The sequence below is a fragment of the Saccopteryx leptura genome, chromosome 2 (assembly GCF_036850995.1).
Source record: "Saccopteryx leptura isolate mSacLep1 chromosome 2, mSacLep1_pri_phased_curated, whole genome shotgun sequence".
Taxonomy (NCBI): Eukaryota; Metazoa; Chordata; class Mammalia; order Chiroptera; family Emballonuridae; genus Saccopteryx; species Saccopteryx leptura.
The window spans coordinates 301504407-301528211 of record NC_089504.1 but is presented as its reverse complement, the minus strand read 5'-3'; the positions used below and the strand labels follow the sequence as shown (position 1 = coordinate 301528211).

Sequence of the window (23805 nt, the reverse complement as noted above, 5' to 3'; positions counted from 1 at the left end):
AGGCAAGGGTCCTGCCCCAGGGACATTTCTACACTCTGAAAGAAAATGGACGTGCATTTCATTAGCAAAGTAAAGGTGGGCAGCAGCATCTATATACATTGACAGGAGCTCAGAAAGTTAAATATATACTGTTATCTGTTGAAGGAAATATGGAAGAAACTTGACGAATGAGGATTTGTTTTTTAATGTCTATGGTTTTTTCATGTGCATTCAGTTTTGGCTCTTGGAACCCCTAAGAAATGAATTCACTGCCCAACTCAAAACACAGAGGCCTTGGAGTTTCTTCCTACTTTCTCCGTGACATGGCTCCACTCATCAAATGTGGTTGTGATTTGAACGATGACTTCCCAGCCTCACTGTTTCACTGTGTGTTTTTGCTCTTTCTAGGAAGCACAATGTGCCTACATACTCTTCATTGTCGCCGTATTTTGGCTTACAGAAGCTTTGCCTTTGTCCGTATCAGCTTTGCTGCCTGCCCTAATATTCCCATTGTTTGGGATCTTGCCTTCTAAGAAGGTAAGTTCTCTAGCAAATGTTTGTCATGATTAGATTCCATGTCTTGTGCTGATATTTACACAGAGAAAAGTTATATTTAAAGGTAGTGATAATCCTGTTAATAATGCTTCCACATAAGTCTTCCAAATTTCCAGTTGTATCTCTTCCCTTGAATTTAGCACATGTGTGTCAACCTTCAGGTGGACAAAACCAAACACAGGCTGCGGGTCCTTGGACTCTGCATGTCAGTAGAAGTGTGTGTTCCGTATCCCCAGGGTGACATCTATGTCTGTGCTTCTCTCCCAACAAAGGGGCCAATTCTTCCACAGCTGGCGTAAGCTTTTTGTGTTTAGCAGAATTCAGTCTCACACAGTGTTGGAAAGCAAATTTTTTTTTTAATGAAGAAGAAGCTTCCCCATTTTCTTTTCCAGAAACCTGCCATCTCAAAATATAAAGCCAAATTAACTTCGCATGTATTTCTCTTTTGTTCTTGCTGAGAGGAGTTTATTCATGCTGGGAGGTGCTTCGTACCTTCATACAGTCTAAAGGTACCCATCTGAAGAAAACGAGTTTAGTTTCCTATTAAAACCATGAAAGTCACTGAATCCAGAACATCTAGCTCCACGTGGTCTGCAGCCACCCAGCACACAGCAGCCTAAACCACAGCGGACACATTCTCAGGATAGGTGTCAAGATGCCAGTCCATGCAATTTCTCACCTTTGGGCTTCTTTCTTCTGCCAGGTTCCTATATTACTGTCATGAAGCTCATCTGTCTTATAATGTAGGCGAAGATTGTCCTTTAAATTTTTTTAAAATTTGTTGATTTTTAGAGAGAGAAAGAGAGAGAGAAACATCAATGCTGTTCCACTTATTTCTGCATCCATTAGTTGATTTTTGTATTTGCCTTGACCAGGGATTGAACCTGCAACCATGGCATATGGGAATGATGCTCTAACCCAGTGGTCCCCAACTCCCGGGCCGCGGACCGGTACCTGTCTGTGGGCCATTTGGTACTGGTCTGCAGAGAAAGAATAAATAACTTACATTATTTCCATTTTATTTATATCTAAGTCTGAACGATGTTTTATTTTTAAAAAATGACCAGATTCCCTCTGTTACATCTATCTAAGACTCACTCTTGACACTTGTCTTGGTCATGTGATACATTTATCCATCCCACCCTAAAGGCCAATCCGTGAAAATATTTTCTGACATTAAACCAGTCCGTAGCCCAAAAAAGATTGGGGACCACTGCTCTAACAACTGAGCTGCCAGGACAGGACCTGGAGATTTTTCTTTTTAACTAACCCATGATAAAGGGTTTTTTTTGTTGTTGTTGTGTTTTGTTTTTTTTGTTGTTTATTGTTGTGTTGTTGTTGGTTTTTTCCTGTGGGAGAAACTATTATTCTTTTCCTTATTTTCATGTTGCTCTTTCTTATTTTGGAGTCTTTAAAAAAATTATTCTTTTTGCATTTTTATTGCATTTCTGATCTTTTCTGCTCCTCTTCTTACTGCATCTTTTCCTCCCTCATAACCTTGACTCTTATCTTTCTAGACACCATTGATTTGGAGGAATGTAACTGGGGCTGCATGTTAGTTCTTCTCACAGACAGAAGCTTTGCTGCCCACAGAATCCAGGAGCTATAAACTAAGGAGTTCTCAAATGTTCCAACGTGCTCTATGGCAAAGGAAATATAAAAGGAGTTGGTCAGTCTTAAAAAATAGAGTGCCAAATTAGTAACTCCTGTCTTGCTGGCTTGTGGGTCCCACCGCCAGAGATAATTAAATTGATGGTCACATATTGATCTCTTATACTTTAATAATAATCAAACCAGCTAAATTCACATTTTATAAGAGCCTTAAACAGGAGCAAGATGAACTAGAATCGTGGGGCATTTCTGTAGTAAGCAGGCTGGAGGGAGGAAGGCGGAAAAGATTACCTGGAAGGCCTGGCTTTGTGGGAACTGACAAGAATGACTGTGCCTCTTTTTAGTACGTGAAGGCCCCAAGAGAGGCAGCAGAATTCTAAGCTCCAGGGCCAGTTGCATTACTCAAGCTGCTGTTAGCTGTCCGAGAGTCCTTTACCCCTGAAGTGTCAGCCTCAAGCTAATTTAACAGTAAAGGAATCTTGGACTTAGAAGGAAGTTCTTCTGAGTCATTCTATCCTGGACAAGGATTCCCCTCCACAGTATCTCTTACAGGAGAGATCACTCTCAGGGGGTGCTTAAAGGCTTTCTCGCTGTGGGCGTGGAATATGCAAAAGAATATCCAAACCATTTTTGAATAATTTTGATACTTAAGTGACTCAGCTTTATTGAGCCCAAGTCTGAACCTCACTCAGTCACTTTGACTCTTTAAACTTTTCTTGGACAGCTAAGATTCCACAAATAAGCCTCATCTTTCTTTCACAAGCTAGTGCTGCTTGGCCTTGAAAATAAATATTATCTCCTCTTTAAGTCTTCTCACCTCCAGCCTTTATGGTTTCCAGAGCTCGACCCCACCACCTCAACCTCCACCATCACCACCATCTTCCTTTCTCTTGCTGAACCTACCTCTGGTTTGTCAGTGGCACCGAAGGATTAAATAGTTAATAAATGCAATGTGTCACATACTAAGCACTCAATACATGTTAGTCAATATTAATATTATTATTTGTACACTGACAAAAGTGAATAGATCACTTTAGAGATATTCTGGGGTTTTTTAAAGATTTTATTTATTCATTATAGTGAGGAGAGAGAGAGAGATAGAGAGAGAGAGAGAGAGAGAGAGAGAGAGAGAGAAGCGGGGAGGAGCAGGAAGCATCAACTCCCATATGTGTCTTGACCAGGCAAGCCCAGGGTTTTGAACTGGCAACCTCAGCGTTTCCAGGTTGACGCTTTATCCACTGTGCCACCACAGGTCAGACCTGGTTTGTTTTTTTTCTTTTTCCAGATAAGATTTTATTTTGAAAATTATTTGAAAGACAGTGAGGACTCAATGGATGTAAATTCCAAGTTTCTACTCTGTCTAATCCCCACCATTGTCTCTGTCAAGCTAAAATCTTGCCTTCTTTGCTAATTTCTCTTTTTAGCTTCCTGGAGAAAAAAAAATCTTTTCCCAGAAACCATCGTGTGTGTGTGTGTGTGTGTGTGTGTGTGTGTGTGTGTGTGTGTGTGTGTGTGTAGAGTAGAGCTTTATTTCTAGAAAGTCGCAAGTTTGTTGGAGATGGGTATTTTTTAAAACAACATCTGGTATATTTAATATGTTCACCAAAGTGGTCGTGGCTCAGCCGGAGGTGTAGTGGTAAGGTTCTCTAGCATTTGCTTATCATTTGCTGCAGGCAGAAATCCACAGGTGGGAGTAGCATCCAAGTGCACGGTCCTACACAAAGTCGCCCTGTCTTTGTGGCGTCAGTACTAACCATGGGTACCATTAAAGCTCATGCAGCATGGCCCCTGCGCCTGACCACAGTCTTAAATTTCTGCACGGTTCATGTTGTGACAGCAATGCCATAGGCTATTGGAAAGTGGTTTTTCATTTTCTTCCAGGTCATTTAATTCTGTTACATATAATGTCACTAAGTGAATATCATCTTGTCTGTCAAATTTATTAAGAAGTTGGTGGTCAGTTTTTGTGACAACTGCCTATCATCCCCAAAGCTACCCACGAGGTGTACACTTCCTCCACACTGAGCATGGTTGGAAGAGGGTTTTATGGTGTGTGTGCAGGGGACCTCAGCTTTGCTGTAGGTTCCATCACAGTGTGCAAGCAGGTAGCCCCATTATCTGCGTGCCTCAGAGCCATCATGTGACAAGCACCGGCTTCATCAGAACCCAGAATGGAGATGATGCCATCCCATCCTTTGGGGGGGGGGTCTCTGCTAATTTTCTTTACTGAACATACAGAAGGCCCTGGGGTCCCATTTGTGGGACAGACTGACCTCTGAGAAGTCTGGCTCTTTCCTCCAGAAGAGGGTGAGCTCAGATGAGGTCCCCTGTGGAATGCCACAGCCGCCCTCACAGTCCCTCAACCAGAAGCAGCATCCTGGGGGCCGGCACCTCTGCACACTCCCCACCCCCTCCTAGAAACATTCTGATTGTTGCAAAGTTAAAGTGAGTCTGTCATGTCCCTTCTGGTGTTTCACCCTATATTTGTTTTAAGCTTTATAACATTTTTCAGCTGTTAAACTTAACTGGAGCTTGAAACAAATCAAAGTCCTTAGGACTTTTAGTGGAGAAAATGGTTTTCTAGTCTTGTGATCCTCTGTCCAGACAGAACAACTGACCTTTTACTAGAAATAGCAGACCCAAGCTGCAAGAGAAGGGCTAGAGATTTAATCAGAAGACCTGAGCTGAAAACCTGATATTCACCAATAGTTAACATGCCTGAGCCTGACCTTGTCTCATCTGTAAGTGGGGAATGATAATGCCACACAATCCAAGGGTTATAACAATCAAATTAAATAATATATGTGAAACAATGGTGCAAACTAAGCATCAACTATTCTTAGGTGTCTTAATATTCACATTTAAAGTTTGTTTGAGTGTTAAACTATCATTCCAGCCTACTGCAGCATTTTGGAATCTCAACTCTGCTATTAAAGTGAATAATATCTCTTTAATATCTTTATCTAAGTTAAGAGCCCTACACATCTCTCTTTGCTGCATAGTTTTAACCTTATTTTTCTTATCAAGCGAGTGCTAAGTACCTATATCTAACTGAGCCCTTTGTTGAATAGGAGAATATCAACAAGTATTGAATTCCCTCATCTATTGAATAAAATTTGAAATGCTAAATATTTTGTGTGCCTAATGATATATCCCAAAATGAGTTTATTATTATTATTAAAAACATTTACATACAAATTTTAGATATATAAACACAAAGATGTACATTACAATAAGATGTTATATTACATATTTAAATAGTCATTTAATAAATATTTATGAGATAAGTCTCAGCCAGGCATGTTAGAATACATCAATGAATAAAAACCAACAAAAAGCCCCTGTCTTTCTGGGAGAAAAGAGACAACAAACAACATGCCTTAATGAATAAGTAAATTACTTAGTGAGTTAGAAGGTAATTAGTGTTATGAAAAAAATGCAACAGGAGAATGAGGATCAAGAGAGGGCTGTATTTTGGGTTTGGATTTGGTTTGGTTTTAGTGAGAGAGGGAGAGACAGGGTCAGACAGACAGGAAGGGAGAGAGATGAGAAGCATCAACTCAGAGGTGCAGCACCTTAGTTGTTCATTGATTGCTTCTTATACGTGCCTTGTCTGGTGGTGGGGTGGGAGGTCTCTAGCTGAGCAAGTGACCCATTGCTCAAGCCAATGACTTTGGGCTTCAAGCCAGTGACCTTTGGGCTTAAGTCAGTGACCATGGTGGTCATGTCTATCATTTCACACTCAAGCCAGTGACTCCATGCTCAAGACAGAACCTTGAGATTTTGAACCTGGATCCTCAGCAGCTCTGGTTGATGCTCTATTTACTGCACCACCAACTGGTCAAGTGAGGGATCTGTAGTTTTAAACAGAATTATTGGAGTAGACCTCACTGAGGTGTCCATACCTGAATTAGCATCTTGGACATATAGGGAACAACCGTTGCTGAAGGGGAAATACCCAGTGCAGAGACCTTCAGGAAGGTTTATGTCTACAATATGATGGAAGTGGAATGAGTGAAGGAGAGAACTATGAAAGATGAGGTCGGAGAGATAATATGTTGAGAAACTGGATCACATAGAGCCAAAGTAGGCCACAGGTTTTAACTCTGAACAAAGTAGAGCCTCTAAAGAGCTTTGAGTAGAAGTGTGATATGAAGGATTTTACTTTTACTTTGAAAGGATAACATGGCTGCCATGTTGAGAAACAAGGTAGAAAGGCAACTATTTCCTGGGAGGTTTTTTTGGTTTTTTTTTTTTTTGTATTTTTCTGAAGTTGGAAATGGGAAGGCAGTCAGACAGACTCCTGCATGTGCCCGACCGGGATCCACCCGGCATGCCCACCAGGGGGCAATGCTCTGCCCATCCGGGGCGTTGCTCTGCCGCAACCAGTGCCATTCTAGCGCCTGAGGCAGAGACCATGGAGCCATCCTCAGCGCCCGGGCCAACTTTGCTCCAATGGAGCCTCGGCTGCAGGAGGGGAAGAGAGAGACAGAGAGGAAGGAGAGAGGGAGGGGTGGAGAAGCAGATAGGTGCCTCTCCTGTGCGCCTTGGCCGGGAATTGAATCCAGGACTCCTGCATGCCAGGCCGATGCTCTACCACTGAGCCAACTGGCCAGGGCTTCCTGGAAGGTTTTTTGCAATAATCCAGGTGAGGGGCCATGGTAGTTCAGACCAGGGATAGTAATGGGGATTTTGGATATATTATACCTATTTCTATTGATATATCTCATCAATAATTTCCTGAATGATTTGCTATGGCATATGAAAGAAGGAAAGGAGTCTAGGAGCCTCATAGCATTTTATTTTATTTTTGAGTTTTTAGATATTTGTGGGAAGTTCAAATGGAAATGTCCAGTTGGATACACCAGTCTGGAACTCAGAAGACTGATCTGTCTGAACATAAAGATCTTAGTATCATCAGCATTAATTCAACAAATTGTATTGAATGTCTACTATATGCCAGACATTATTTTAGTCACATAAGGAGAGAAATTGAAATCATAAGATTCAACCACTGGATATATAAAACAAGAAGACTACAGACAAAACCCTGATTGTACAAATATCAGCATTTAAGAAAAAGGCAAAAGAAGCCCTGGCTGGTTAGCTCAATTGGTTAGAGCTTTGTGCTGTAACACCAAGGTTGTGGGTTCAATCCCTGTTCACAGCACATACAGGAAACAACCAATGAATGCACAACTAAGTGGAACAACAAATGAATGCTTCTCTCTCTCTTCCTCTTCCTTTCATTCTCTGATTCTCTAAATCAATCAAGCAATATTTTTGAAAAAGAGAAGAGCAGAAGAAAATAATTTTGTACAAGGACCAAGAAGAAAAATTTAGAGAGGCAAGGATAGAACCAAGGAGCAAAAAAAATGGTTCACAAATGTGGAAACACTGGTAGAGTAAGAAATTGAAAGAATACTTATACTGAGAGTTAAGGTTGAAGAAGTAAGGAGAATAGAATTTTGGAAACAGAGTGTAGACAGTTGAGACTTCGGAGCTCTGTGACCATAGCTGATTCATTGATTCCCTTCCTCATGTATCCAATACTATTGACTGAACTCCTACTCCCTAGCAGGAATCTGCTAGGTGCCAAATACAGTGGCTAGCAAAACAGCATGTGTAGTGTAATAGAGAAGACATGTAACAAGCAGATAAACAGACAGTATTTACATATTGTGAAGTGCTGAGAAGAAAACACATAGGGCTCTGCAATTATGTAAAATAGTAGTATCTACTTAGGAAAGTTTGATATTTGAGCATTAAAGAGTTGGGAGGAGGAAAACTGTGAAGCATTTATACTTATATCCCCTGCTCATATAGCACTTTTGGCACATGATCAATGCTTATTCAATGTTAGAGTAATTGATAAATGAAATAATAAGAAAATCAATGTAATTATTTACTTTCTATTATGCAATTACTACTAAATGTAAAGAGATAAATAAAAACTTTGAAAGCATGATGAATTGACTTTTCATAACACATGAAAATATCCACTTGTCCACTTCTATGCAAGAATAATTTTTAATTTTTTTCTTTTTTTAAACCAAGCCCAAGCTTAGTAAGCTGTATTAAAAATGCAGATGCCGTTTAAAATAGCAAAATCACCATGAGAATTGATTGTCCTATTTAAATGGTTTCATAACATTAGCATAGTTTTGTTCCAGTTCTTCCATTCTTTACCAGATAATATTCGATTTTTTTTTCTAAAAAGGGATAATATAATCCTTTTCTTTCAACATAGCCTTTTGATTCAGGTTAGCTAAGCATTTCTTAAAGTCAGTTCTAGAATATCAGTCCCATAAGGTACATCACTTCAAAAAAATTTTTTTTAAGTTTCACCATTAGATAAGTTTGAAAAATGTGTTGTATATGTAATCCCACCCTTTGGCAGTGAGAATATATGTTAATATTTAATGGTTTTTTTTATGAGACTTACAGAAAAGAATATTCTAGTATTTCAAAGTTCTGATTTCTAAACTTATTTGACCACAATATATATATATAGTTTTAGAAAAATATTATATACCTGACATACTTCAAAGTATTCTTTGGTAAATACTGCAGCAAATGGTTTTCCAAAATGTCTGCACACTCTACTAAATCTGAATAGTGTTAGCTAAAAATTGCTTAAAATGTTGGCCCCATTCAAGGGAATTTATTTTATTTTATTATTTTTTTAGGTGAGAGGAGGGGAGATAGTGAGGCATACTCCTGCATGCACCCTGACTGAGATCCACCCAGCAACCCCCATCTGGGGATGATGCTTGAATCAACTAAGCTATCCTTAGTGCCTGAGGTTGATGCGCTCGGACCAACCAAGCTAATTTCAGTGCCCAGGATGTGCTCCAACCAATCAAGCAACTGACTATGGGAGGGGAAGAGGGAGAAAGAAGGAGAAGAGGGAAGAAAGGAGAAGCAGATGGTTGCTTCTCCTGTGTGCCCTGACTATGAATTGAACCCGGGATATCCATACGCCTGGCCAATGCTCTATCCACTGAGTCAATAGCCAAGGCTAAGGGCATTTACTTTACAATAAATAATTTTGAAGGTAAAACCAATTAAAATACAAACGGTAGTGAAGATATTGATGAGTTGGAAGGTTGACTCAGGACTTTCCCAAATCCCAGTCATTGACATTCTACGATAGGAGCATAAACCAATTAACCGCAGTTTACAGATGGAGAAGTTAAAGCATAGAAGGCCTTGTCTGATGTTACTCAGCTGTTTAAAAACCCGAAATCCTGGGTAGTTTTTTTTTTCTATATATTATCCCTTAACACGACTATTCCTGGATAAGAATATAAAACATGTTTAAGTTTGTAGTCAAACACATGTACCTTTCTCTCAGCCAAGTAGAAAGATCAAAGAGCAATGAAATAATGCCTTTCTTGTGTAACGTTATTTCCTCCCCACCAACCTAAGTCATCGTGGTTTCATTGTAATTTCAGGTAGCATCTGCTTATTTCAAAGATTTTCACCTACTGCTAATTGGAGTCATCTGTTTAGCAACCTCAATAGAAAAATGGAATTTGCACAGAAGGATTGCTCTGAGAATGGTGATGATGTTGGGTGCAAACCCAGCTTGGTAAGCGCTGTTTTGCTGTTCAAGGTTTCCTCTCGGAACATTATTTGCATGTAGAGAAGATAACCAAAAAGTAATGCATAGTCAGGCGATCATTTGTGCTGCAGCATAGTTCATGACTTCTTTTTTCCCTCTGAAACATGTAAATGATATAAAGTGTATTTGAGTTTCAGGAAAAGAAACAACTTCCCTTTCACAGACAGTCTAACTACAGGGAGACTGCACACTATGCTCTCACCTTTTATGCACCGTAGGAGTCAAAGCTGAGGGAAGTCTTGAACCTCAACAGACAAGACTGATAGACTTCAGAGTAGCTTTCATATCATCTTGTTTATCTGGCTGATTAGACATTCAAGACTTGTTCAAGAGCATCTTTAATCCCAGGGAGGTGGTTAGGAACCAAAAACAAAGACATTGTTGACAAAATACAAATATGTGCAGAAAAATTCCAAGGTGTACATTTTTCTTTTTAAAGAAAACTTTTTAAAGGCACTGTTGTTGCAAAGTGAAATAATCAATGAAGAAACTTCATCTGCAGAATGTGAAATCACTCGTTTGACTGATATTCCTCAATGAGATGATTTTTCCCCCATTAAATTAATTGGCTATTTTAGTTTTAATTCCAGCTTCTAAGAATATAGATGTAAGCTTAAAAACAAAACCAAACAAACAAACAAAAAAAACTCCCCAGTTTCAAAATTATCTGCATAATGGAATTATGCTTTACAGCCTTGGATGATACTTCCCTACTCATCTTTCTTTGAAAATGAGAAAATTGTATTGAAGTCTGTTGCATAATTCATTCCAGAGTATAAGCACATCTGTGTTTACCATTTATGGAGCAAATTGTTGTGTTAAATACAAAAAAAATTAAATAGCTCAGATGAGACAAATTAAAAAAAAGTTTACTAAAAACTTATTAATATATACATTAAGGGCATTTCATATCCTTAAGAGTAAAATGGTGTTCCATGCGTCTGGGGGCGTTATAGAAACGAGTCTCTTTTCCTCACCCCAGGGGATAGGGTCATGCACCTCACTGCGGAGCACTGTTCATTATGCTACTAAATGGCTTTTCAAAATAAGGCATTTTTTTTCATTTAATCATTTTATTTAACTAACATTCATGCCTTTAGAACACTGTGCCAAACACTGGCAAGGCAACCTTTAAATGTCTATTTATTTATTCTAAGTAACTTGACAATTATTACAGTGATTGTGTATAAAATAAGGCATTTTTATCACACAGAAACCTTAGCTGATTCCAACCATTTTTTATTCAAAGATTTTTGTCTTGCCAATGCATTATGTTAAAAGTGTTTCTAGTTGTCTTTTATTTTTTTCTTGAATTTATCTGAGTGACATTGGTTAATAAATTATGTAGGTTTCAAGGGTACAATTCCACAATATACCATCTGTATGCTGTACTGTGTGTTCACCACCCCACGTCAAGTCTCTCTCCATCACCATTTATCCCCCCATACCTTCTTCTCATTTTATTTTTATTAAGAATCATTTCTTGTCTAAGCAGACTTCTAAAACGTTTTCTTTTATTTTGCTTTTACACATAAGAAATATTCACCTTATCTAAAGTTGAAACTTGCAGTGTAAAATTTTTCTTGCAGATCTATTTTTAAAGGGAGTCAGCGAATTTAATAAATGGTTCTATATGGAAAGATGTGCTTCTGAATAATTTTGAGGGGACCACCTACTCAAAAAAGATCATATTTTATCCCAAGTATGATTTTGAAAACATATAGACATGGTTCAGAATCCTATAATTTTAGTTATGTTATTTTTAAGGAAGAAGAGCTACTCTCTTTATAAGAGAAGACAATGTGATATATTCAGTCCTGACAACAGGCAGGAATGTCAGATTCAGGAGAGCATGAATAATAGAATCTACAGAAAATTCTGAAACCTCATTTTAGCCATTGATTTTAACCATTTCCTCCACCCACTACATATTAAACCCAAGAAGCACACAAGTAAAAGGCAGATTTATAAATATTAGTCTTTCTCCTTGTCTTTTTGCCTCCTTGGCAACATACTAATAAACAGAGATATGACCAAAAGATAAAAGGAAGAATAAGCAATACTAAATTCAAAAGTTGATTGCATCTTATCTTACTAGGATTTGAAGGTGTCCTCTATGAAGGGCATTTGAATATTGGCATAATATTAGAACCTGTTATACCGTCTCACAACTCGCAGTCTAGTTATACATTTAATTATTATTCTCTTTTGGGAGAGAAGACTTTTACAGTTTCCCAGGAGACAAATTTTGCTGAGACCCACTTCTTACCTCTGTCACTTTGATTTCTATGGTCTGTGACTATCCTCAGAGTTTGTCATCTGGGAGGAAACCTAACCTTCAATGTTTCAAAAAAATAAATTCCCAACTCATAAACAGCATCCTTACAGTTCAGTAATAGAATAGTGAAGCTATGAGCACAGTTTATTCTAAAAGTCCTCTCATTTCAGGCTGTCATTGGGATTCATGGTCTGTACCGCCTTCTTATCTATGTGGCTTAGCAATACCTCGACTACGGCCATGGTGATGCCCATCGTGGAGGCTGTGGTACAGCAGATCATCAGTGCTGAAGCACAAGTCAAGGGCAATCAGATGACTTATTTCAGTGGATCAACCAATCTCGGACTGGAAATGAACGGTATCACATGTAACTATGGCCACAGGGGGTCTAGTCATATGAGTAATAGGCATAAACTCAAGAATTCTGGGTTATATTTTGAATGAACTGTCCCTATACGCATGATGTAAATTTAAAGTTCCTCTTTCTATATTTCCCAATATTTATACAAGGTAATTATGTCACCTAAATATTAACTTTAAATTAATGGTTGAATTGACTGTCTTAAGCAAAAGAAGAAGAATGCCCTGTCCATCCTGCAGCCAGTCTAATGGAACTCTGGCTCATATCTTTATCAGTAGACCTCCAGGTTACTCTTTTGTAATGAAATTATGTTCCTGCATAATATTGGAAATCTTTAATTCCTACATTTTGTTTGGAATGAGCATCTCACTAATTCTGCCTCTGATAAACTGCTCTAATGCAGTGAAAAATGTTTAGGAATATTTGTATTTATAAAATGTGTTATTGGCCCTGCCTAGTGGTTTAGTTGATAGAGCATAGGCCTGGTGTATTGACATGCCAGGTTTAGTTCCTGGTCAGGGAACACAGAAGAAGCAACCATCTGCTTCTCCTTCTTCCCTCTTCTCTCTTTTTCCTCCTCCCGCAGCCAGTGACTTGACTGGTTCAAGTATGGCTCTGGGCACTGAGGATAGCTCCATCAAAGTGCAACAGCACCAGGTACTAAAAATAACTTGGTACTCAAGCATCAACCCCAGACAGAGTTGCCAGGTGGATCCTGGTCAAGGTGCATGTGGGTGTCTGCCTCATTGTTTCCTCTCCTCTCACCTATAAAAAGAAGTTATTAAGATGAATACTATGTCAGTCTGGGTAAAAAAAAAAAAAAAATTTATTTTTCCAAAGTTAGAAGCAGGGAGGCAGTCAGACAGACTCCCACGTGCACCCGACCGGGATCCACCCGGCATGCCCAACAGGGGGTGATGCTCTGCCCATCTGGGATGTTGCTCCATTGCCGCCAGAGCCATTCTAGCACCTGAAATGGAGGCCATGGATCCATCCTCAGTGCCCGGGCCAACTTTGCTCCAATGGAACCTTGGTTGCGGGAGAGGAAGAGAGAGATAGAGAGGAAGGAGGAGGGGTGGAGAAGCAGATGGGCACTTCTCCTGTGTGCCCTGACCAGGGATTGAACCCAGGACTTCCACACACCGGGCCTATACTCTTCCACTGAGCCAACTGGCCAAGGCCCTCAGTGAATTATTTTATTTTCTGTTTCTAGGAATGCTTCCATCACACACACACACACACACACACACACACACATACACACACACACACACTGATAACCCTTCATTGAAATTATTTTTATTTAATGTTTTGCAGAATGTGCTAATGGATATGAAACAAATGAGAAGAAAGAGAAAACAAAACCAGTTCTACGGTAAAGAATATTGACATTTTGATTAAGATTTTCCAAATTACATTTTAATAATATTATAAACTGGATCAATTTATTTTTCAGACACAGTAATGATGCAGCAAAAATTTCAAGCAAGATGGAGTTGGAAAAGGTACATTAAGTTTGATTTTTTTCTAAATAATTATACATAAAATTTATTAGATCTAATGTTAGCTATGTATGGATTTTAGAAACTCTTACGCGCTTCCTTGTCTACAAATTACTGTGCTTGCCGAAGTCAAAGCACGGCGTAATGGTCCTCTTTTTCTTCTAAATACTTCAGTGTGTATTTTTTAAAAATCAAGAGCATTCTCTTACATAACAAGCACACAAATGTGTCAAAATCAGAAAATCAACATTGATAAAGCACTGTTATTAGACCCGTGGACCTTATTCAGATGTTGCCCATTGTCCCCCTTGTCCTCTGTAATAAGAATTTTTCAGGTCCAGGGTCAAACCAGGATCACCTGCTGCCCTTTGGTTACCACGTCTCTTCAGCTTTCCTTGCCCTGGGTCAGTTTCCATCCACTTTTCTTTGCTCTTCTCCACTTTGACATTTGGAAGGAATGGGGTCAGTTACTTTGCAGAATGACCCTCGTTCTGGGTTCATCTGATACTTCATTATGTTCAGGTTATGCTTGGGTGGCAGTAACACTGTGTTCTTCTCATTAACCCTATCGGGCGGCAGGCAATTGTGACTTCTTCCACATTGCTGATGTTAACTTTGATCAACAAGTCCTGGGCATATCCTCCAAGTTTGCAGTTTTTCCTTTTGTAATTAATAACCAACCTATGGGGAGGTTGTTTGAAGATTTGTGAATATACTGTTCCTTGTAGAAATTGATAACTCTAGCCTGAACCAAATTACTATAATGATTGTCAAATAAGTTATTTTTTTACCTCTGTCATTCCTTCTGCATTTATTAGTTAACACTTTAGTGTAAGAGTATTTGCTTTTCCCTTATTTATTATTTACTTCTGTCATTATAAACCTAGTAATTTTTATTTTATTCAGTGGGTTGTAATTCATTACTATCATTACTTATTTATTTTTTCTTCTTTTCCAAGTGAGGGAGGGAAGATAAAGAGACAGAGGCCCAAAGTGCCTCAACTGGGATCCACCAAGAAAACTCCATCTGGGGTGATGCTTTGCCCATATGGGGCCATGCTCACAACTGAGCTATTTTTAGCACCTGAGATGGAAGCTCCATGGAGCCATCCTCAGTGCCCAGGGCCAATGCACTTGAATCAGTCGAGCCATGGCTGCAGGAGGGGAAAAGAGAAAGAAACAGAGAGAGAGAGAGAGAAGGTGGTGGGAGGGGGCGAGGAGAGAAGCAGATGGTCACTTCTCCTGGGAGCCCTGGCTGAGAATTGAACCCAGTACATCCACATGCCAGGCCAAAGTTCTACCATTAAACCAATTGGCCAGGGCCTCATTACTTATTCTGATACTCAAATTGTCCCAGATATGGTCAGTAGGAGCTTCCTTCTTTAAGTTGGCCACCATTCTTCCTTGCGCACAGATGGTCCATGCTTCCTCTCCCAGCCCCAGCCCTGGATTCAGTCGTCCTAAATACCCCTGGTTCTTTCAATGGGTTGTGATATTAGAACTCAAGATCTAGAAGCTGCCTCACTGTCAGTGTGGTGTTGTTGCCAGGTCCTTTCAGTGGACACACTAGGAAAATTAGCTATTTCCTATCGATTCTTGCCTTTCCTTATCTTTTATTTGTAACTTTTCTCTCACTATCAGAGCCTAGATCCCAACGAGATCATTCTATTTACTCCTTTGCTCAATTCTGTAATATACATAAATTTGCTTCAGAATTACTACAGCCACACCACTGCTAACAATAAGCCTACTGACCTATTAAGTTAAATTTAACTTCTGTTTGCAGTTCTCTTGATCCTTTTATCTTCAGACTGTGGGTAGTGAAAGTACTCTATCTAGCTCAAAGCTACTTGGCTTCTTTTTTCTACTTTTCTTTAATGTGGTTGTTACCATTTGCTAATACAGGGGGTTGGAAAAAGTAGGTTTACAGTTGTAAGCATGCAAAACACAGTTTATTCTTGTATTATTTATTAATTATTGTATTATTTTCCATATGAACAACTGTAAACCTACTTTTGCCCACCCCTTTAGTTGAGTTTGTTTCTGCTTGTTTTCAACGCTGAAGTTAAAACAAAATAAAACAAAACAAGACTTATTCATTTAAGTTTTGGCATTTTAATTATGATGTGTCTTGGTGTGGGCCTCTTTGGGTTCATCTTGTTCAAAACTCTCTGTACTTCCTGGACCTGGAGATCTATTTCTTTCACCAGGCTGGGGAAGCTTTCTTTCTTTACATAGGTTTCCTGTCCCCTTCTTCCTCTCTTCTCCTTCTGGCATCTCTGTGATTTTATTGTTGGTACACTTGTATTGTCACAAAGTTCCCTTAAAGTATGCTCATTTAAATTTTTATTTTTTATTTTTTGCTGTTCTGATTGGCTGACTTTTAATTCTTCTTTTCTTCCAGATCACTGCCTTATTTTGAATCAACTTATCTGCTGTTGATTTTTCCTCGTGTATTTTTCATTTTAGTTACCATATTCTTAACTTCTGACTGGTTATTTTTTATGGTTTCTATCTCTTTGTTGAAGTTCTCACTGAGTCTATCTATTTTTCTCCAGAGTTCTTTGGGGTCCTTACAACCAGTGTTTCAAACCCCTTTTCTGATACATTTCTTGTGTCTGTTTCATTTAGTTCTTTTTCTGAAGTTTCGTCCTCGTCTTTCTTTTGGAACATATTTCTCTGTTTATTTTGGCTGTCTCTCTGTGTTTGTTTCTATGAATTAGGTGAAACAGCAACCTCCCCTGGTCTTGAAGGAGTGACCTTGTGTAGGACCTACCCCTCTGTAGACTGCAGAGCATTTTTGGGTAAAAGATAATTGGGGGCAAGCTTTGTTTGGGCCTGGAGCTGGAGCTGGAATGGGCATGGGCCAAGGGAAGTCTAGGAGGCAGGTTGCATGAGATGTGTTGGCAGGCCAATGGAGTCGTAGCTGAGTGGGCTCTATTGTCAGGTAGTCCTGGGGGCAGACGAGTCACATCACTACCTAAAGCGGAAGTGGGAGTATCTGGCGGAAGTCCTGGGGACAAACGCCAGCTGGACAGGAGCTGTAGCTAGAGGGGGTGTGAAGCTGGGGAACAGTCCCAGATGCCAGTTGCTCCTGCCAGAAGCTAGAGCTGGAGCAAACCAGAAGGAGACCTGGGACGAACCACACTGTGGGCAGTAGCTGTAGCAAGGCTGAATGCAAAGCTGAGGAGTCCTGGGGGCAAGTAACACCTCTGCAAATGCAGCCTTGGCAGGCTGGCTGGAGCCTGGAGCTGGCGCAGGCTGCAGGGAGACCCGGGATAAGCGGCAGATTCGCGATGGGCCTGGGGATTGGGGCACTGGCACGGCATGGGACTGCAGCGAGAGCACCTGGATCGAGCTCCTGCCCTTGTGATCAAAGGGGAAGGGGAGGGCCACAGATGGCGCTCTGGTGGCAGTGTGCTGGGTGTGGTGTCTACAGTGCAGTGTCTCCGGCTCTCATACCCATTTCTGTGTGGTCTGCATTTTGTATGTCCTGCAAAATCTGCTCAGTAAGCTCTTAGTTCTTCAAGGAGAACGGCTCTGTCTGTAAGAGTAAGTTTGATGTATTCTGGGAGGAGGCAAGCTCAACATCCTTTTACCCTGCCATCCTGGACCAGAGGCTGTCAGTGTAATGGTTTCATAAGCCTTGGTGGATTACCCAAATCACCATCCTGACAGAAAGCATTTCATGCTCTGAAAATTAGCATCATCATTTTCTCCATTTCCTAGGTTCTTGATGATGGCATTTAGCATATGTAGTTGAAAGAAATATAATTCCAGCCTCAGAATAGTGTTTCATTCTTTTTATTAAAATATCGCTGACCTGACAGCCTGATTTTCATTCAAGCCATCCTCATTTCTCCCAGTTTATGAACTTAGAGCTACTCCTATTCGTGTAGTCACAATCCAGTAATCTTTAGTGCCCCCATTGCCACTAAAAAATTCAATGCAGAATTCATGAGTTGCTACTGTCAAATGAAGATGAGAAAGCCATTGTAGCCATTCTATCAATAGTTATCAAAGGAAGGATGGAGACTCTTGTAACTATCCCATAGAATTTATTTCACTGGAATAAATCAATGTTAAAATGTTATACTAGGTTGTATTGGGAACAATATATGAAAAATAATATGGTTTTTTTTGTAATCTAGCCCACTGAAAAATAATCTTGCATAGAAATAGTCCTAAGGTAACCATGGCATTAGGAATAGCAGAGTGAGGCATATGTTCCTTCCTCGGGCTGTAATGCATTACTACTAATTCAATAGGGAAAGAAAAACCCTCATTATTTACAGAAATCTTCAAGGAAAGAATGATTTCTATGTCAAGAGAAAATGAATACAAAGATATATTTTAAGCCACTAGTTAGAGTGTACAATGAGGGTTTTAAAGTTGAGAATTTAATATATATTTATGAAAACATCAGCTTTAGGGATAGAAGTAATTCTTTTAAAACAGTAACAACTAACCAATAGCCTTTTAAAACCATTATGAAAATTGGAAGCCTAAACAGAAACAATAACCTTGCACTCTGGAATTTTCTGTGGTCATCTTTAAAAACTCAGTTCTCTGGCACGGTGCCTAAATTTCGGGTTAAACCCCTTCAAATTGCTTTGACATCCAACACTGTCCTAAGTGTTATCAGAAGGTCCATTAATTAAAAGGCCTGCTCCTTACCCTAAGGCGCTCAGAGTCCAGTGTGGAATATCCACTTAACTAGCTCCATCTGGGCTTATTGCAGTGGGGAGTATGAGGTAAAGAGAGCTGGGTGTAGAAGGCAGGCCGCATACACAGTCAGAGGAGTGTGGGTTCCATGCGTGCAGGGACCCTGTCAACTCTGTTCACCATTCAATCCCCTGGCAGTCCCATTGCCAGACACAGAGAAGTATTTGATAGGTGTTTTTACTTATTAATTGATGAATGAGTGGGAAAAGGAAGAGGTATTCTATTCAGAGAATACAATGAAATAAAAAACCCAAGTACGGTATGTAGAGAACAAGGCTTTATTCAGGAGCCATCTCCTGCAGGTGCTAGAGATGTGTGTTGGTGTGGCGAGTGAAGCACGTGGATGGATTGGGCCAGGTTACAGGTTTATAACATGCAAAGGAGTTTAGTTCATCTCAGGGGAAACAGAGAGCTTCAAAGCTGAGGAAGCAATGTAAGTTCTATCCTTCGAGGAGCTTACGGGGGCAACATTGGGAAGGGGGAGGGGATGAAGATGAACCTAAGTGGACTTTTTGATTAAGCAGACTTTGGGGATGAGAGACAGGGAGGTATAGAAGATGCTTCTGCTACAGTGGACTGGGGATTTATTGGTTCATCATGATGCTACTGATTGAGATGGGGAATAGGGAGGGGGAAATAAGCTTTCAAAGGAGAGAAGTAAGATACTTTGGGTGCATTTTAGGCAATAAAGACTGAGATTTGAATTTGGGAGAGAAGAGCGAGGCCTTTGAATGATGAATCTATTTTTTTTTCCTAGAACCCAATGCATAAAAATTCAGCGTTATATAAAAAAATAAATAAATAAAGGGAGATATTTTTACTCTACAAAGTAGTCTTTATAAGAAATATCATGAAAGTATTTTACACATTGTGCATTTAAGGTACATTTATTTGATTTTTAATAATTATAAATCTCTTCTCAGGAATGAGCAGATTATATGGTTTGTGTTATGATTATAATAAAATTGCACCTGTTCTTGGCTAGGTTTTTACAGTAGGGAATTTAACACAAAATGATTATGTTGAAAAATCTGTGCCTATTTTATCTTGTTATAAAAAGAAGAAATATTTACATTTACAATGTTTTGGTTTATATTCTTTTGAAATAGATGGCACATTCTATTGAATTAAAATAAATGCTGTGAGGTTTGGCTTTGAATTTGAACTACAAATTTTAAAAAAGGATTTAAACATTACTACTTCTGAGGGGGTATAGTTTCAAATAGATTTCAAAAACAAAAATAATAGAAGGGGTTAGATTTTGGGGGAATTGGCATCACTTTGCTGTGTTCCTCCTTAAAATATTAAGTTTGATTTCTAATGAAAATTACTACAATGTCATGCATTTGAATCACCATTTGCTTAGTAAAAAAATTAAAGATTTTTGTTAAATTTAATTAAAATATTTTGTTAATACAATTAAATCAATCAAAGATGACCAATAAGCTTATTACTTCATCTTTTAGAATTATATGCTTACTTAACTTTTTAAACAAATACAGTATATATTTATCTCTAAAGGCAATAACATTCATACTGATTTATATAAAGTTATATATGTCACAAGCAGAAAGTTCCCAATAGTACAAAAAAATCAAGAATTATTCCCAAATAAGTTCTAAAGTTAATGATTATAATAATATATATTTAAGAAATATATATTTAACATTTGCTCAGATATTACCTTCTTTATGAGGTCCACCCTAACCACCTATTTTTACTGTAGTCAATACATCCCTCCTCCTAATCCCCCTAAATCCGCCCTATTTTTTAAAGCATGGAAAACACCTTCTTACAAACTATACAATTTACCTAGTTTTTAATTTTTTTTAATTCTTTGTTTTCTCCGCTAAAATCATGGTCCATTTGTTGATTTGTATCTCAAATATCTAGTTAATTGCCATAGAATAAGCATTTAGTAAATATTTTCTGAGTGAATGAATAAGTTGAGCAATATTTTTCTTAAATAATTACAATTAGATTAAAACAACTCATTCTGGATATAAACAATAGTAATAGAAGAATCAAATTGATAAAGGTTAAAGGTAAAACCATGTATCAGATTAATATCACTGTTTTACAGTTTTATTGAATTATAATTGCCACATAATATTGTGTATGTTTAAGGTGCATAACATGTTGGTTTGATACTCTTACATGTTACAGAATGATTCCCACCATAGTGTTAACACCTCCCTCATGTTACATAATTAATTGTGTGTGTGTGTTGAAAACATTTAAGATCTACTGTCTTTAAAACCTTCAAGTATGTAAGTATTATTATACTGTTGTTTTATAAGACAATTTATACCACTCACAAAATACTGTATTATAAGAACGTACTCATCTTATAACTGGAAGTTGTACCCTTTGAATAACATCTTCCTGTTTCCCCCAGCCCCAGCCCCTGGTAACCATTGCTTTACTCCATTTCTAAGAGTTTGGCTTTTTTAGACTCGACATATAATGATAATGCAGTATTTGTCTTTCTCTGTCCTCTTAGAATAATGCTATTATAACGATTGCCATTCTAACAGTTGTGAGGTGATATGTCATTGTGGTTTCGATTTGCACCTACTACGTGATGATGAGTGATTTTGAGCACCCTTCCACAGATTGGTTGAGCATTAGTATATCTTCTCTGTGAAAATCTGGCTTTTGTTTTGTTTCACTATTGAGGTGTTTGAGTTCTTTACATATTTTGGATATTAACCCCTAATCAGATATATGATTTGCAAATCTTTTCTTCATTCCATAGGCTGCTTTCCCACTTTGTTGATGGTTTCTTTGCTGCAAAAGTTTTTTAGTCTAACGAGGTCCCACTTGTTAAGTTTTGCTTTTGTGCTTGTGCTTTTGGTGTCAGATCCAAAAAAAAATCCTTGTCCAGACAATGTCAAAAAGCTTTCCCCCATGTTTTCTTCTAGAAGCTTCCTGGTTTCATTTCGTAGTTTAAGTTTATAACCCATTTCAAGTTGATTTCTGTGAGTAGTGTGAGATAGGGGTCCACTTTCATTCTTCTGCAGTGTGCCTATCCAGTTTTCCCAACACCACGTATGGCAGAAACTATCTTTTCCATATTGAGTATTCTTGGCTTGCAAATATTAGTTGACCACATATGTGAGGGTTTATTTCTGAGCTCTTGATTCTGTTTTGTTGATCTATGTGTCTATTTTTATGCCAGTACCAACCTGTTTTGATTACTATAGCTTTTTAAATTTGAAATCAGGACATGTGCTATCTCCAGCTTTGTTCTTTCTCAGGATTGTTTTGACTGTTTGGGAAGATTAATTTTATTTTTATGGAAAGAGAATAAAAGTTTAAAATTAAATTTATCAGCCCTAAAATTCTTGATAGAATTGCAAAATTCTGATCTAGATGATAATAACGAAGACAATTTTGCCATTGCTGCTGCTGCTACAGCTGATGGTGATAATCATGTGTTAGTTTTGAAGATGATGAATAGTCAGCAGCTCCTATTCAGTAATTCCAGGAACTGATTAAGGAGGACTAATATCTAAGAGTCTGATTCCTATGAGCACACCTAGAAAAGTGATGTTATCCATTACCCACCAGTTGCCATAATCCAAACAGTAGCAGGACTCTTTACTTATGCCAGAATAAAAATGGTGGGTAGATATATAGCCCTTAGATCCTGCAGTACTCCAAAAGTAGCTAAATCACTCTTAGAGAAGAAACAGAGCAAGAAAAAAGGACCCCCCCAAAAGGGACATGGGACCATATATTTGTCAGGTTCCAGGGGGGAAACATAGACCAACTACCACTTATATTACATCCATGAGAAATGAATTCCAGGTATAAAAAACTTAATATTTTCATACCAAAAAACAAAAACAAAACTCAAGTTGCTAGATTTTCCCCTTTCTTATAAGCACTAATATTTTTCAAAGATATACCCCAGAGTTTTGCACTAGCTCAATTCTAAATTTCCAGCCATCTTCAAATAAAAGGAATTGAAAAATCAATACGCTTTTAATAAAAAGGCCGAGATCATTGTTTTTCTTTCATCCTCTATCATTTGTAGTTCCCCAAGGGAAAAATTTCAAAGGAAAATTTTTGTGAATGAATTGAAATCTTGCTTTTAATTAGGTATTGTTTAGTTTTAAGATTAAAATTCTTATTCTTTAAAATTAAATCCTATGAGATAGGACTTATAAATGTTCTTTGAGAATACACAGAACCATATAACAGTAATAAGCATGGTTCAGAATATCAGAGACGAGAAGCATTAGTTCTTTCAAGTAAGACAATATCAGTTCTAGTATCTGGCCTGAAGATCAAACATGGAAAAAGGTATTTTAGGTAAGGCCAAGCAGGTACTACAAACAAAAGTTAATTCTTCTTGATTACTCTTTTCTTCCCCTTGACTGGGTGAAATTGTGTGGCAAAGCCAGCGTTAGCGTGGCTCAGTCCTCACCTGGCACAACCTAGCTGTCTCCTTTTCCTCATCCAGCCAAATCCTATGGTTTATAGAAAGGTGATGAGACGTGCACACACATGTACACACACACACAGACTACCCCACATTCTTTAGGAATCACAAGAGCAGCACAAAGACAAGGGACAACAAATGCTGGTGAGAATATAGAGAAAAGGGATCCCATGCAGGTTGATGTAGTCACTATGGAAAACAGTATGAAGGTTCCTCAAAAAATTTAAAAAAAGAACTACCATCTGATTAAGCAACCCCACTTCTGGGTATTTATCTAAAGGAAATTAAATCACTATCTCAAAGATTTATATGCATAACATTACATAACATTATATGTAGCAATGTTCCTTGTAATATTATTCACACTAGCCAAGATATGAACACAATCTAAGTGTCCACCAAAGGATGAGTGGATAACAAGATGTGACATACATTTACAATGGAATATTACTCAGCCATGAGAAAGAAGGAAATTCTGTCATTTGTAATAACATGGATGAACCTTAAAAACACTATTCTAAGTGAAGTAAACCAGACAGAGAAAGACAAATACTACATCGTATCATTTACATGTGTAATCTAAAACTAACTAACTAAATAAATAAATAAATAAGGAAAACTCATAAAAACAATGATGAGACAAGTGGTTGCCAGGGGCTGGTGGATTAAATAAATAGGGAGAGGCTCATAATAGGATACAAACTTTTGTTTATAAAG

The 23805-nt window shown here is 38.3% G+C and overlaps 1 protein-coding gene and 1 pseudogene across 1 annotated transcript in view; one reads left to right on the top strand and one right to left on the bottom strand.

Moving 5' to 3' along the window:
- Nucleotides 1-23805, top strand: part of SLC13A1 (solute carrier family 13 member 1) — a 91697-nt gene that overhangs the window by 15630 nt on the left and 52262 nt on the right. The window contains exons 2-6 of the mRNA XM_066362572.1: nucleotides 388-516; nucleotides 9603-9739; nucleotides 12221-12408; nucleotides 13729-13786; nucleotides 13868-13916. Of these exons, the coding sequence (XP_066218669.1) occupies nucleotides 388-516; nucleotides 9603-9739; nucleotides 12221-12408; nucleotides 13729-13786; nucleotides 13868-13916 (561 nt within the window). The remainder of the gene's footprint in view (nucleotides 1-387; nucleotides 517-9602; nucleotides 9740-12220; nucleotides 12409-13728; nucleotides 13787-13867; nucleotides 13917-23805) is intronic.
- On the bottom strand, nucleotides 3528-4521 carry LOC136394009 (protein N-terminal asparagine amidohydrolase pseudogene; annotated as a pseudogene).